This window comes from Trachypithecus francoisi, unplaced genomic scaffold, assembly GCF_009764315.1.
Source record: "Trachypithecus francoisi isolate TF-2019V2 unplaced genomic scaffold, Tfra_2.0 Lachesis_group21, whole genome shotgun sequence".
Classification (NCBI taxonomy): Eukaryota; Metazoa; Chordata; class Mammalia; order Primates; family Cercopithecidae; genus Trachypithecus; species Trachypithecus francoisi.
This window is the reverse complement of record NW_022681467.1, coordinates 42700243-42716307: the sequence shown is the minus strand read 5'-3', so window position 1 is coordinate 42716307 and position 16065 is coordinate 42700243. Positions and strand designations below refer to the sequence as shown.

General features: G+C 42.5%; 1 protein-coding gene across 3 annotated transcripts in view; it reads right to left on the bottom strand.

Annotated features, from left to right (window-relative positions):
* EYA2 (EYA transcriptional coactivator and phosphatase 2) overlaps positions 1 to 16065 on the bottom strand; it is a 299299-nt gene that overhangs the window by 102335 nt on the left and 180899 nt on the right. For all 3 annotated transcript variants that reach the window (XM_033186638.1, XM_033186636.1, XM_033186637.1), the window contains 2 exons: positions 14556 to 14623; positions 12423 to 12600 (listed from right to left, as the gene is read on the bottom strand). In XM_033186638.1, the coding sequence (XP_033042529.1) occupies positions 12423 to 12600; positions 14556 to 14623 (246 nt within the window). The remainder of the gene's footprint in view (positions 1 to 12422; positions 12601 to 14555; positions 14624 to 16065) is intronic.

Sequence of the window (16065 nt, the reverse complement as noted above, 5' to 3'; positions counted from 1 at the left end):
GTTCTCATGAGTGGTTTAGCACCATCTCCCCCTCCCCTGGGTACCGCACAGTGAGTGAGTTCTCACGAGATCTGATTGTTTAAAAATGTGTAGCACCTCCCACCGCCCTCTCCTTCTCCTGCTCTGGCTATGTAAGAGGTGCCTGCTTCCCTTTTACCTTCTGCCATGATTGCAAATTTCCTGAGGCCTCCCCAGAAGCTGAGCAGATGCCAGCACCATACTTCCTGTACAGCCTGAGGAACGATGAGACAATTGAACCTCTTTTCTTTAGCTGGGATTATAGGCACACACCACCATACCCGGCTAATTTTTATATTTTTAGTAGAGATGGGGTTTCACCAGGTTGGCCAGGTTGGTCTCAAACTCCTGACCTTAAGTGATCTGCCTGCCTTGGCCTCCCAAAGTGCTGGGATTATAGGAATGAGCCACTGTGCCCAGCCATTAAACCTCTTTTCTTTATAAATTACCCAGTCTCAGGTATTTCTTTATAGCAATGAGAGAACAGACTACTACAGAGTAAAAGTTCAAGGTCACAGTCAGAGATCCACAGGATAGAGCAGTTTATGTACACCTTTCTTGGAGTCATTTCATTCTTTTTCTTTCTCTCTTTTAATGTGTGTACTTATTTAACAGTGTTACTGAGGCACAATTGACATACAATAAATTGTGTACTCTAAAATTTTAGAGTACACAATTTCTGAAGTTTTGATGTATGTACATATCTGTGAAGCCACTGCCACAATCAACATAATAAACAAATCCAGCACCCCAAGAATTTTCTTGTTATCCCTTTGGATAATCTCTTCCTCCAGTTCCCCTCCCCAGGCAACCACTAATCTGCTTTCTTTCACTATAGACTTTAGTTTGAATTTTCTAGAGGTTTAAACAATTGGAATCACATAATACATATTCTTTTTTTCTGGCTTGTTTTGGTCAGCATAATTGCTTTGAGATTCAGTACATGTGGTGTTTATTGATACTTCATTTCTTTTTCTTTTTCTTTTTTTTTTTTTTTTGAGACAGAGTCTCCCTCTTTTGCCAGGCTAGAGTGCAGTGGTGAGATCTTGGCTCACTGCAATCTCCGCCTCCCAGGTTCAAATGATCCTCTTGCCTCAGCCTCCTGAGTAGCTGGGATTACAGGCACGTGCCACCATGCCCAGCTAATTTTTGTATTTTTAGTAGAGACAGGGTTTCACCATGTTGGCCAGGATGGTCTCGATCTCTTGACCTCATGATCCGCCTACCTCGGTCTCCCAAAGTGCTGGGATTACAGGCATGAGCCACCGTGCCCAGCCCAATATTTCATTTCTATTGCTGATTACTATTCGCTTGTATGGATATATCAGAATTTGTTTACCCATTCACCTGTGGGTGGACATTTGGGTTGATCCTAGTTTTCAGTTCTAATAAGGCTGCTATGAACATTAATTCACACATTGTTCTACATGTAAGCATTTTTATCAAGCAAGCTTTCTAGGTCATATAATAAGTAGCGTTTAAGGTTTTTAAAAATGGATGGGGCCAGGCATGGTGGCTCATGCCTATAATCCTAGCACTTTGGGAGGTCAAGGTGGGAGGATTGCTTGACCCTGGGAGTTTGAGACGAGCCTGGGCAACATAATGAGACCCCATCTCTCCAAAAAATACAAAAATTAGCTGGGTGTGGTGGCACATGCCTGTAGTCCCAGCTACTCAGGAGGCTGAGGCCAGAGGATCACTTGAGCCCAGGAGGTCGAGGCTGCAGTGAGCTATGATCACACCACTGCACTCCAGCCTAGGTAACAGAGTGAGATCCTGTCTCAAAAAGAAAAAAAAAAAAAAGAGAGATGAATTATTTTCCATAGTGGTTGTACCATTTTACATTCTACCAGCAGTGGATGAGAGTTCTGGTTGCTCCACATCCTTGCCAGCCCTTGGTATGGTCAGTCTTTGTGATTAAAGCCATTCCAGTGGGTATGTAGTGGTGTCTCATTGTGAACTTAATTTGCATTTCTCTAATGATTAATGATGTTTGGCATCTGAATCATGTGCTTTGGGCCATCCCTATATCTTATTTGGTGAGGCATCTATCATCTGTTTACATATTTTGCCCATTTCTTTATTTTTATTGCTTTATATTTTGAGACAGGGTCTCACGGTGTTGCCCAGGCTGAAGTGCAGTGGCACAATTATAGCTCCCTTAGTGTCGATGTTCCGGACTCACACGATCCTCCTGCCTCAGCCTCCTGAGTAGCTGGGACTACAAGCCTGCACCACAACACCTGGCTAATTTTTGTGCTTTTTATACAGACAGGGTTTCCCCATGTTGTCCAGGCTGGTCTTGAACTCCTGGGCTCAAGCAATCTGCCGGCCTTGGCCTCCCAAAGTGCTGGCATTACAGGTGTGAGCCACCACACAGAGCCTGCTCATTTCCTTTTCTTTTCTTATTTATTTATTTATTTTTTGGAGACAGAGTCTCACTCTGTTGCCCAGGCTAGAGTGCAGTGGTGCAATTCCAGCTCACTGCAACCTCTGCCTCCTGGGTTCAAGCGATTCTCCTGACTCAGCCTCCCGAGCAGCTGGGATTACAGGCACATGCCACCACACCCAGCTAATTTTGTATTTTTTAGTAGAGACGGGGTTTCACCATGTTAGCCAGGCTGATCTCAAACTCCGGACCTCAGGTGATCTGCCTGCCTCGGCCTCCCAAAGTGCTGGGATTACAGGCGTGAGCCACTGTGCCTGGTGCTGCCCATTTCTTTATCAGATTGTTTGCTTTCTTATTATTGGGGTTTGAGCACTCCTTCTATATTTGAGTACATATGCTTTATTAGAGATATGCCTTGCAATTATTTTCTCCTGGACCATGGATTTCTTTTCATTCTCTGAACATTTTAAAATTTGTATGAAGTCCAGTTTATATTCTTTCTTTTTGGATCATATTTTTGGTGTTAGATATGAGAAATCTTTGCCTAAATCGAAGTCACAAAACTGTCTTCTATGTTTTCTTGTAGACGATTACAGTTTTGTATTTAAGTCTATGATCTATTTTGCACATTTTTTTGTGTCATGTGAGGTATGAAGTATAGATATTCAGTTGTTCCAGTATTTTTTTTTGTTTGTTTTTTTGAGATGGACTCTTGCTCTGTCATCCAGGCTGGAGTGCAGTGGCATGATCTTGGCTCACTGCAACCTCTGCCTCTTGGGTTCAAGGGATTCTCCTGCCTCAGCCTCCCAGGTAGCTGGGATTACAGGTGTGCGCCACCACACCTGGCTATTTTTTTGTATTTTTGGTAGGGACAGAGTTTTATCATGTTGGCCAGGTTGATCTTGGAACTCCTGACCTCAGGTGATCCACCTGCCTTGGCCTCCCAAAATGCTGGGATTATAGGCGTGCGCCACTGTGCTCAGCCGTTCCAGCATCTTTTGTTGAAAAGCTTGTCCTTTCTCCATTTCTCCACTGAATTGTCTTTTGTCAAAAATCAGATGATCACATAAATGTGGGTTAATTCATTTATTTACTTTGGAGATAGAGTCTCACTCTGTCATCCAGGCTGGAGTACAGTGGTGTGATCATAGCTCACTGCACCCTCAAACCCCTGGCTGAAGCAATTCTCCCACCTCACCTTCCTGAGCAGATGGGACCGCAGGCACAAGCCACTGCTTGGCTTGTTTTTATTTTTTGCAGCGACAGGGTCTTGCTATGTTGCTCAGGCCGGTCTCAAACTTCTGGCCTCAAATGATCCTCCCTCTTCGGCCTCCCAAAGTGCTGGGATTACAGGCAATGCACCACGGCACCCAACCTATTTCTGAACTGTCAATTCTGTTCCATTGATTTATTTGTCTATCTTTATGCCAGTGCTGCATTGTCTTAAGTACTGTGGCTTTAAAATGGATTTTAAAATCAGATAGTCTTAGCCCTCTAACTTTGTTCTTCTCTACCAAAGTCATTGTGGCTCTTCTTGGTCCTCTGCATTTCCATTTAAAGTTCAGAAATAGCTTGACAATTTCTAAAAAAATGCCTGAGATGTTGTTAGAGATCGTGTTAATCTTATAGATCAATCTGGGAAAAGCTGGCATTTTAACAGTATTAAGTCTTCTGATTCATGAACCAGGTATATATCTCCACTTATTAATGCCTTCTTTAACTTCTCTCAGCAGTTTTATAGGTTCCAGTGTAAAGTCATGCATATCTTTTGAGAAATTTAACCTTGAGTATTTCATATCTTTGAACTTTGAAATAGTTCAAATGGCCTTTAAAATATTATATTTCCTGTTGTTTCTTGATTTTTAGATGTTCACCTAGTACCCTGCTACCTGCTAAAGTCACTTTTTAGATCTAGTAGCTTTTTCATAGATTCCATCAGATTTTCTGCATAGGTGACCTTGTCATTTTATCTCTGTACCTCATGAAGTTTTACTTCTTCTTTTCTTATTTTAAAAAAATTTTAAATTAAGTTAAATAAACATATCTTTGGATGAAATTTATTTATTTATTTATTTTTTTATTTTTTTTGAGACGGAGTCTCGCTCTGTCACCCAGGCTGGAGTGCAGTGGCCGGATCTCAGCTCACTGCAAGCTCTGCCTCCCGGGTTCACGCCATTCTCCTGCCTCAGCCTCCCAGGTAGCTGGGACTACAGGCGCCGCCACCTCGCCCGGCTAGTTTTTTGTAGTTTTTAGTAGAGACGGGGTTTCACTGTGTTAGCCAGGATGGTCTCGATCTCCTGACCTCGCGATCCGCCCGTCTCGGCCTCCCAAAGTGCTAGGATTACAGGCTTGAGCCACCGCGCCCGGCCGAAATTTATTAACTGTTTGGGTTAAAGTGAGTTCTTAAATATATTTTCAGTAATCATTATTTACATTTGCATGTTACTTAATAATTGGCAGGTTGGGCCAGGTGCGGTGGCTCACGCTTGTAATCCCAGCACTTTGGGAGGCTGAGACAGGTGGATCACCCGAGGTCAGGAGTTTGAGACCAGCCTGACCAACATGGTGAAACCGCATCTCTACTAAAAATACAAAAATTAGCCAGGCATGGTGGTGGGCGCCTGTAATCCCAGCTACTCAGGAAGCTGAGGAAGGAGAATCACTTGAACTCGGGAGGCAGAGGTTGCAGTGAGCCAAGGTCACGCCATTGCACTCCAGCCTGGGTGACAGATTGAGACTCTGTCTCAAAAAAAATAATAATAATAATAATTGGCAAGGCACATTTTTTTGTTTCTTCTTTTTTTTTTTTTTTTTGAGACAAGGTCTCGCTTTTTCACCCAGGCTCGAGCACAGTGGTGAAATCTCAGCTCGCTGCAACCTCCGCCTCCTAGGTTCAAGTGATTCTCCTGCCTCAGCCTCCTGAGTAGCTGGGATCACAGGCGTGTGCCACCACGCCTGGCTAATTTTCATATTTTTAGTAGAGATGGGGTTTCGCCATGTTGGCCAGGTCTTGAACCCCTGACCTCGGGTGATCTACCTGCCTCAGCCTCCCAAAATGCTGGGATTACAGGCATGAGCCACCACGCCTGGCGTTTTTATTTCAAGTTTCACAGCAACCCTGCAGATAATGATGATAATTTTTTAATTGGACAAATAAAAACTGTGTATGTTTATGATGTACAACATGTTTTGATATATGTATACATTGGGGATGGCTAAATCAAGCTAATTAATGTTCACATATTTATTTTTTAATTTTACTAAAAACACTTAAAATCTATTCTCAGCAAGTTTCAAGTATATAACACTGATATGGTTTGGCTGTGTCCCCGCCCAAATCTCATCTTGAATTGTAACTCCCATAATTCCCACATGTCATGGGAGGAACCCGGTGGGAGGTGACTGAATTATGGGTGAGGGTCTTTCCTGCGCTGTTCTCGTGATAGTGAATGAATCTCATGAGATCTGACGGTTTTAAGAAAATGGCAGCTTGCCTGCACAAGATCTCTCTTTGCCTGCCGCCACCCACGTAAGATGTGACTTGCTTCTCCTTCTCTTCGAACATGATTGTGAGGCTTCCCCAGCCACATGGAAACGAGTTCTCCATTAAACCTCTTTCCTTTGTAAATTGCTCAGTCTCAGGTATGTCTTTATCAGCAGCATGATGATAGACTAATACAATTCCTTATTTATTAACTATAGTCACCATATTATACAATAGTTCTTCTGAAATTATTCCTACTAACTGAAATTTTGTATCCTTTGACCAACTTCCTCTCCCCTCCCTCCCTCATTTCCTTCCTTCCTTCCTTCCTTCCTTCCTTCCTTCCTTCCTTCCTTCCCTCCCTCCCTCTCTCTCTCCCTTCCTCCCTCCCTCCCTCCCTTCCTTCCTTCACCTGATACCTGTAGTAAGAAAGTGTGTCTTCTTTTCTAATACAGGCATTTCACGCTATAAATTTCCCTTTAAGTACTGCTTTAATGACATTCCATAAATTTTGATATACATGTTTTCATTTTCATTCAATTCAAAGTGCTTTTTAATTTCCCATTGATTTCTTCTTTGACCCATGGGTCATTTAGATGTATATTATTTAGATTCTGAAGATTTAGGAACTTCCCAACAATCTTTCTGTTATTTATTTCTACTTTAATTCCACTGCTGTCAGAGAACATGCTTCGTATGCCTTGATTCTTTTAAAGGTACTGAAACTTGTTTTATGGCCCAGAATATATTAATATTTATCTTGGTAAATGTCCCATGTGCACTTGAAAAGAATGTGTATTTGCTGCTGTTGGGTGAAGTGTTCTACAGATTGCCTGTTACATACAGTCTTTTCCTTTCATTCTAGATCTTGTTTTCCTCTCCAGAGAAAATGACTATTCACAGTTCTTATTGCATCCTTCTAGAAATTCCTTATGGAATATGAGTAAATATGGGTACCAACCTACACTTAAACTTTTAAAAAAACTCAGGCTCACATTACACATGTAATTCTGCCTCCTGTTTTTTTTTTTTTTTTAAACCTATCACAATAGCTCAAAGAGAAGCCCATATTAGCATAAATATATCTACCTTATTCTTTTTAACAGCTGTATAGTATGCCACTGGTGGATGCACCATGATTAATTTAACCTGTTTCCTGTTAATGACATGGTATCCAGGTTGTTTCCAGCCTTTTGCTATGATGTTGCTGCAATAAATATTCTTTTTTTTTTAAAATAAATATTCTTGATGTGACTGACTTAAGGACTTTGAGATGGGGAGATGATCCTGGATTATCTGGGTGGGCCCAGTGGAATCACAACAGCCCTTAGAGGGGGTGAAGGGCTGGAGTTAGAGAAGGAGATGAGACAATGTAAGTAGAAATTGGAATGATGCAGGATCATGAGCCAAGGAAGGCGGGTGGCCTCTGTGGGTGGAAGGGCAAGGAAGTGATTCTCCTCTCGAGCCTCCAATAATATAACCCTGCTGATCCCTTGATTTTAGTCCAGTGAGAGCCATGTTGCATTTCTTACCTCCAGAACTATAAAATAATCACTGTGTTGTTTTAAGACACAAAGGTCATAACAATTTGTTACAGTAGCAAGAAGAAACTGATACAGTGTCCAAACATTTCTGATTGTACCATACTCATCAGCAAAAATTTTCCACTGCACAGATTCATCATATATATTGTAGAGCAAACATAAACAGAAATTGAAAAGGATAAAGGGGATACAAAAAGTTTCAAAATGTATTTTTGTATGTATTTATGTACTAACAGTACAAAGTACAAAACCCTTGCGGTTATCACTAAAATTATTTGCATAATAGTATTAATAAATTTTTAATCAGAGTGAAAAAAATAAATATTCTTTTTACTTAAGTGTTTGTACCTAGGTCAAAGTTTATCTTTAGGATAAATTCTCAGATGTTAGATAGTTGAGTTAAAAGGGGTATGCATTTTAAATTTTGTTAGATGTTGCCAAATTGCACGGAAGAGCCTTCCCAACTTCCTCTTGAGAGATTAAAAAAATTCTTCTTCTATTGCCAGAGGAAGTTGATCTTAGAAGTTAAAAAATCCTTCAACTTCATTTTAGATAATTTGTATCATACTGAAAAAGGTAAAAAGAAAAAAATCCTTAAGGAACCAATGATTTGGTTTTTCTCTTGAATAACATGAGATGTTCAGATTCTGCCCTCTATATCAGCAAACTGCCCTGTAATCATCTGCAAATTGTTGGCACTTCACACACACATTAATGCATGTCAATGCAGAGTGTCCTGGGGTGGGGATGGGGTGGGTGGGGAATGTGAGTGGTGGGAGCACCAAAATACTATATATCCAGGCAGTGCACAGAGTGAGTGTGATCTGTCAGTAAACCTCTAGAGCCCCTGGAGTTTGGAAAACCAACCACTCAAGGATATCCTGGATAATTTCAAAAGTAGAGTTTTTATGGGAAATTTAAAAAGAGTGCATGGATGTGTGTGTGTGGGTGTGTGCGCGCGCGCGCGCGCATGCGCGTGTGCGTGCACACACATGTATGCTTAAATTCCCTTCCTTTACAGTGAACACTAGGAAAAAGAGGCAAGAGACCTCAGCTACAGCTGACCATTATTTATGTCATTAGATTTTATGTCAGCTTGTTAGACACACAGTAAAAACCATCTCAACCACTTATTGTTGAACCTTAGATCAAGGGATAAAGTAAGAACAGGGGGAAACAAGACAAAAATTTCAGAGACACAATGAGCCTTTATATTCACTCCTGATGGGAATAAAGAGAACCTTCCCACAAAACTCAAATTCTGGGGAAGTAAGTTTTTTGTTTGCCATTCAGTTCACCATTGAATTATAGATGGATTGTGGCATCTACTTGATGATTTCCTGCTTATAGTTCCTCTCTGCCCTAATTTCTCATCAGTGTTTTGTTTTTTTTTCTCCTTTGTTGAAATGAGATCGGAAAAACCACATTCTGAAAATCAGGATGCCAAAGATAATTCGAGATCATGACAGAGAAAAACTTTGTTAAACTTCAAACTCTTCAAAGAAGGTTATTAAATAGGTACTATGCATCATTAAATATTCTGGGATGGGATCACAATGACCAAAATCAACGCTCAAGCTCTAAACCTTTTAAAAAGTTGACTTTATTTAACATGCTTTGCCATATTGTCTCCATTTGTCATCAAACCAAGGATAACTCACTCACTCCCAGTGATGGAAAATTTAAGGGCTAAAATCAATAGCCACACCAAGAATCCCAGGAACAAAACAGGTGGGTCTTCCCTATTGTTCCTTTTCTAACAATCAACCAGTTAATATTTGTTGATGACTGTCTCCACACCATCGTGCTAGCTTAGCTTCTGCAAAGCCCTACAAACATCAGCAGGTTTCAGAAAAGAAGACAAAGGAACAAAACTCAGTGATACCTACTGACATTCTAATATATTGCCGCCATGTTATTTAATGTTGATAAGCCAAAACCATCTTGTAAAAGAGAAGATGTGCATAGCAGGTCTGGGGAATGAATGAATGAATCCATAGGCTGGTGCGTTAGTTGCATAGAGATGTTACATACCAAGTTTTGTGACCACAGAGGGGTCAGGACATGGACTCTGTCACATGTTGCTCATAGCATAGGTGGGATCCATATCAAGGTTGTGGACATTTATTGTTTTTACTCATCTAGTGCTTCTTCTGTCTTCTTGTAGTTACAGTGCTCTGGTAAAGAGGTGATTGATTACCTCTTCCTCACTCTCAGTCCCTGGTGGTTGAGGTGACACTGATCCCAACTTTAGCTCCAGCCATAGCCATGAGCCCAAAGTCTGCTGCTTCATCCCAGCATTCCATTCCACTGACCACAGAGATTGGTTTGGGGATGAGCATGTGATATAAGCTGGGCCAATGGGAGCTTTACTTGGGTCTTTTGCAGGAATGGCTAAGAAGGAGGAATTATGTTTGCTGGGGTGGATTAGCAGACAGGATTGAGCTCTTGGTAGTTGGTGGCCATCTTTGCCACCATATGGGAGGAGCTTGGCTGAGAATGAAATGAACCTAGGAAAATTCAGAGCCAGAAGGAAGAGAAAGACTAAGTCTCAACATTATCATTGGAACACCTAGACCTAGCCCTAAACCTTTGAACATCTTGGTTAGATAAGCCTAAAAATTCATTTGTTTTTTCTTAAACTAGTTTGAATTGGATTTTCTATATCTTTTGAAGCCAAAAAATCTTGGCTAATCAAAAGGGTTTAGTAAACAAACATCCTTAAAGACAACTCTATTAAATGGGCAAAGGACATGAACAGACACTTCTCAAAAGAAAACATACATGCAGCCAACAAGCATATGAAAAAATAATATCACTAGTCATTAGGGAAATGCAAATTGAAACCACAATGATATACCATCTCATACCAATCAGAATGGCTATCATTAAAAAGTCACAAAATAACAGATGCTGGCAAGGTTACAGAGAAAAGAGAATGCTTACACATTGTTCATGGGAATGTAAATTAGTTCAGCCATTGTGGAAAGCAGCCTGAAGATTTCTCAAGGAACTTAAAATGAAACTACCATTTGACCCAGCAATCCCACCACTGGGTATATATCCAAAGGAATATAAATTTTTCTACCATAAAGACACATGAATGTATATGTTCATTGCAGCACTATTCACAATAGCAAAGACATGGAATCAACCTAGATGCCCATCAATGGTGAACTGGATAAAGAAAATGTGATATATATAAACCATGGAATATTACGCAGCCATAAAAAATAAGATCATGTCCTTTGAAGCAACATGGATGGGGCTGGAGGCCATTATCCTAAGTGAATTAACACAGGAACAGAAAACCAAATACCACATGTTTTTACTTATAAGTGGGAGCTAAACATTGAGTACACACAGATACAAAGAAGGGAACAATAGACCCAAGGACCTACTTGAGGGTGGAGGATGGAAGGAAGGTGAGGACTGGAAAACTACCTAGTGGGTACTATGCTGATTACCTGGGTGACAGAATTATCTGTACACTAAACCTCCGTGACATGCAATGTACCCATGTAACAAACCTGCATGTGTACCCCTGAACCTAAAATAAAAGTTGAAAGAAAAAACAATGAACATGCTTCAGGATGTTTGAAGGATTCTATAATTCTTGAGGACCCTGAGTTGCTATACTTGAACCCCTCTTAGACAAAGAATCAACATTTGAAGGCCTCTGCCTTTCTGTTCTCAAATGGGTTTTAGATAACCTATTCCTGGCTGTGTACGGCCAGTGTACAGCAGGAGTGCTGGTTATGGAGGCCAACAAACTGGGGTTTGGATCCCAGCTCCACCAGTTACTAGCAAGCTCCTTATCACTCTCATCTTCATTGTTCTTATCTAGAAAAAGGGTGGGGAGAATATAAACCTGTTTTTGTGAGGATTATGCCTCTCCTTATCGCAGTTTGTAATGAGGTATTTGTGTGATTATTCGATTCCTGTCTGCAAAGCTTAACTCTACTTTGCACTTTATTTCTCAAACTAAAGGGAGGGCCTGAAATGCAGCAGGTGCTTAACAAATATTTGCTGAATAAATATATAAGTCAGTGATTAGAGAAGATCACTCAGGTATGTGCTCAGCACGAACCGGATGGGTAATATTTTATTTATTTATTTAATTTTTTGAGATGGAGTTTCACTCTTGTTGCCCAAGTTGGAGTGCAATGGTGTGATCTTGGCTCACTGCAACCTCCACCTCCCAGGTTCAAGTGATTCTCCTATCTCAGCCTCCCTAGTAGCTGGGATTATACGTGCCTGCCACCACTCAGGCTAATTTTTGTATTTTTAGTAGAGACAGGGTTTTACCATGTTGGCCAGGCTGGTCTCAAACTCCTTACCTCAGGTGATCCACCCATCTCTGCCTCCCAAAGTGCTGGGATTACATGTGTGAGCCACTGCACCTGGCCAGTAATATTATAAATACTACCGGGCTCATCAACTCCAAGGCCTACATGGGTCAGGCAGTAATGAACATGGGGTAAGCTGGCTAGATGTGGAATTGGGTGTGTCCTTTCTAAAAAGAGCAGACACATTTAGTTTTAACCAAGTGATGTTCCTTGGGAATGTGGCTACTATGGCCAGATCTTCTTTCAAAAGAAGCCAGAAAATAGAATTTGTAGGTATTAATAAAATTTTCTGACTTTTAAACACAAATGCAATTAAACACGTGCACAAACAGGGCAACAAAACATGTCTGAGAGATGGATTTAGCCGTTGGGTAGCCTGTTTGTTACAACTGGGACCCATATCCGGGTCCCTCCTTCATAGAAGCTGTCAGGCCACATCCATGAATGACCCTTGGGTAACCTGTTTGTTCCAACCAGGACCCATGTCCGGGTCCCTCCTTCATGGAAGCTCTCAGGCCACATCCACCAGTGACCCTTGAGTAACCTATTCATTACAATTGGGACCCATAGCTGAGTCCCTCCTTCATAGAAGCTCTCAGGCCATATCCATGAATGGCCCCACCAGTGCCTGCACCTACCGGCAAGTGACTCGGAACTCTGGTTGGGGACGTTGTGAGATGCCTCCTGGAGGACGTAGGTGGACGTGGAGAGAGGCGAAGGGCAGATGCTGCTGGCCGGGACGTAGGGAGGGTTGTAGGATGAGCCGTAATACTGGGGGTACTGGCTCTGGGGGAAGCCAGGGTAGGAAGGATAGTCCTGGGAAAAGAAAAACAAACCAAGGACATGCGTGAGGAAGCCTTTCTGGGCTCGGGTCGTTGGTCAGCCTGGCTGCTCTGTCAGATCAAAAGGGTTTCCTAAAACTACTGTGCCATCAGAAACAAACATTAGAATCCATTCGAATAAAAGCTCTCTGTGGGCAGGAACTGTCTTCATTTTAGTTTCCCAGAAGCGGATCCTGGGGCAAGGATTCCAGTGCAAGGAGGCTGTTTGGAAGCTGAAGAAGACACCAGCAGGGGAGCGGGGAAGTGAGACAGCAGATGCGGGACAGCAGCCTGCACAGGTGCTTCTGTGGTGGTGACCAGAGATGAGCCCTATGAGGAAAAGCTGAGATGGTCTAAAATCCACATCTCAGAACTGCCTCTCCCACAGGTCAAGGGAGTGGAGGGGTTTATACATCAACTTGTCGGTCTTTGAGAGCTACTCCCAGGGGGCTTTAATTCCCAGGCACTTCCTGCTGCCCCATGCACTGGTTCTAGAAAAGCCCCTCGGGCCCAGGCATGCAGATGCTGGCACCTGGAGGTCGGCAGGCCACCCTAAGGGATACAGACGTGGCCCTGACAGCACCTGTGCTGGTCACTGTTGTATCCTCTGCACCTGAAACAGTGCCTGGTATATGTAGTAACTCAACAAATACTACTGGTTAAATTAATAAACAAATGCATTAACAATTAGACCACATACACACCCCCCCACATGACACACACACAAACTGAGAAGACCACACCCACACCCACACGACACACACACAAACCCAGGAGACAAAGTGACATTTTATGTTCATGGGGAGGAGGTGCAAATACAGCAGCACCTGCACAGCATTAGGGGTCTAGAATATTCTATGAGGGAGTCATGGAGATCAATTCAATAGCTGCCAATCACCTTTGATCAAGCTCTGTTTAAGCAGACCAGGGATTCCAATTCTCCAACAGTCATTGTTTCAAATATCCTGCTCCACTATCACCAAACCAGTGCTTCTCAACTCTGCATGGCACTCACAGAATGTTCTGTTTCCTGGGCTCCACCCCAGAGCAAGGAGTCAGAGTTCCCGGGGGTGGGGCAGGGGTGGTCAGTGGTTTTGAAAAACACAGATTTAATGATGAAATGGAGGGTTAAGAACCACATCTTAAAAAGTACTGTTTTATTTACAAGTATTTTATCTATGTACATAGTACATTAGAAATAATGCAAAAATACATGAAACAAATTTTACATTTGCTAAGTTTTAAATTATCTAGATTCTCACTGGAAAAGAAATTGTGTGGTCCTCAGACCTAAATATGTTAAAAATTCTTAAAGCCCATCTACCCCAGGGTGGGTCTGTTGTAATGGTAGCCTGAAAGCAAGTGAACCTTTTGTTTTGAAATAATTTTAAGTTTACATGGAAGGTGTACACACAGCAGAGTTACTGCACACCTTTAGCTGATGTGAATTCTTAATTCACTTTGTAAGTGACACCAAGAGAATCAAAGTATAGCCAACATTCACCTACATAGAGTTGACTTTGCTCGATTTAACAAGTATTTATAAAGCCCCCATTGTGCGCTGGGCTCTCACCACTGGGGATGCAGAGGTGAGCAAGACATACGGCCCCCCTTGAGAAGCCCACAGTCTGGTGAAAGAACCCACCCGTTTGTATTGATATATACCAGATTCAACAGTCAATGGGTGTCTTGGGCCCAGGTCAAGATGGAACATACTTGTAGATCTCCATGACATCTCAGGAATCTTCTAACAATTCCTACGTCTCTGCCTATATACTGTGTCCTTCCAGCAGCCTATTGCACAATCTAGCCCCTGTAGTCTCTAAACCCGGGGAATAAGAGGCAGGTTCCCAATAGGGATTGTGTGTGTCATGGGCTCTCTGGGTGCCTTGATGTAAGGGGAATATTTCCAGAAAGAACTAAAGAAAGAATCGGGAGGGAGCCGTCTACCTGGTGCACACTCCCAAATCCGGTTGCGTTGCCCAGTCCATTTCCTCCTTGATAGAACCCTGTCGTGCCTGTAGGAAGGAGGAACAGAGGTACAGGTTAGGTTTCTTTTCTTTCTTTCCTTTTTTTTTTTTTTTTTTAAAGCAGTTTTCATGAACCTCCCTCCATGTGGCTTCAAGGGTGACAGCTGGGCAGAAGCTCTGGTTCCCAGTAGTAATGCCTCACAGCAGCCTTCCCAAAGCAACCCGGGTAACACTCGTTGACACTAATCCTCTGGCAATGCCTGCCACCAGCATCACCATGGCCCCCTGGGGGCTTCCAAGTGCTTACTGATGAGGCTGCGGTTGTGGCTCACGTGGCCCCTAAGTCTCTGGGTCTTTCTCTGTCCGGATGGCATGTTGATGGCCCAGACCCAAGAGCCAGATTAGGTTTCTTACAGTCGGAGAGGAACGTGTAGGAGGAGGGTGCCATGGCCAGGTGGGGTCTTTGAGATCTGACAGTCTGTGATGGAACCTGTGACTTTGGTTACTAAATTTCTCTGAACCTCAGTTTCCTGGATAGATGAGGAAAATAAATGGTATCCTTTTCAAAGGGCTGTGGTGAGAAATAAGTGAGATAGTGCCCACTACCCGGATCCTGGTCCTTAATAATTATGTTTTTAAAAAATTTGAGGCCAGGTGTGTGGTGGCCTCAAATTTCTCTGTAATTCCAATGCTTTGGGAGGCTGAGGTGAAAGGATCGCTTGAGCCCAGGAATTTGGTCATTTAAGTGGTTCACTTTTTAAAGAAATGGCCAAGCTGTTTTCCAAAGTGGCTGTGCCATTTGCATTCTTACTAGGAATGCATGAGAGTTCTAGATTCTCCAGCACGTGGTAGTTTCAATCTTCTTGATTATGGCCACTCTAATAGTCTGGTCAACATAGTGAGACGTTGTCTCTACAAAAAGTTTAAAAAATTGGCTGGGCACAGTGGCTCACGCCTATAATCCCAGCACTTTGAGAGGCCGAGGCGGGAGGATCAGGAGGTCAGGAGTTCGAGACCAACCTGGCCAACATGGTGAAATTCCATCTCTACTAAAAATACAAAAATTAGCCAGGCATGGTGGTGGGCGCCTGTAATCCCAGCTACTCGGGGGGCTGAGGCAGGAGAACTGCTTGAACTCGGGAGGCGGAGGTTGCAGTGAGCTGAGATTGTGCCATTGCACTCCAGCTCTGGGTGACAGAGCAAGACTCCATCTTGGGAAAAAAATAAATAAATAAAATAAAATTGCCTGTAGTTCCAGCTACTTGGGAGGCTGAGGTGGGGGGATTGCTTGAACCTAGGAGTTTGAGGCTGCAATAAACTACAGTCTCACCACTGCACTCCAGCCTGCACATCAGGGCAAGACCCTGTCTCCAGAAAACAGTAAATAAAAACAAAAAGTATTTAAAAAATGGTGGTATATATACAACATAAAATTTACCATCTTCAGCACTTTAAAGTGTACAGTTCAGTGGCATTAACTACATCCACAT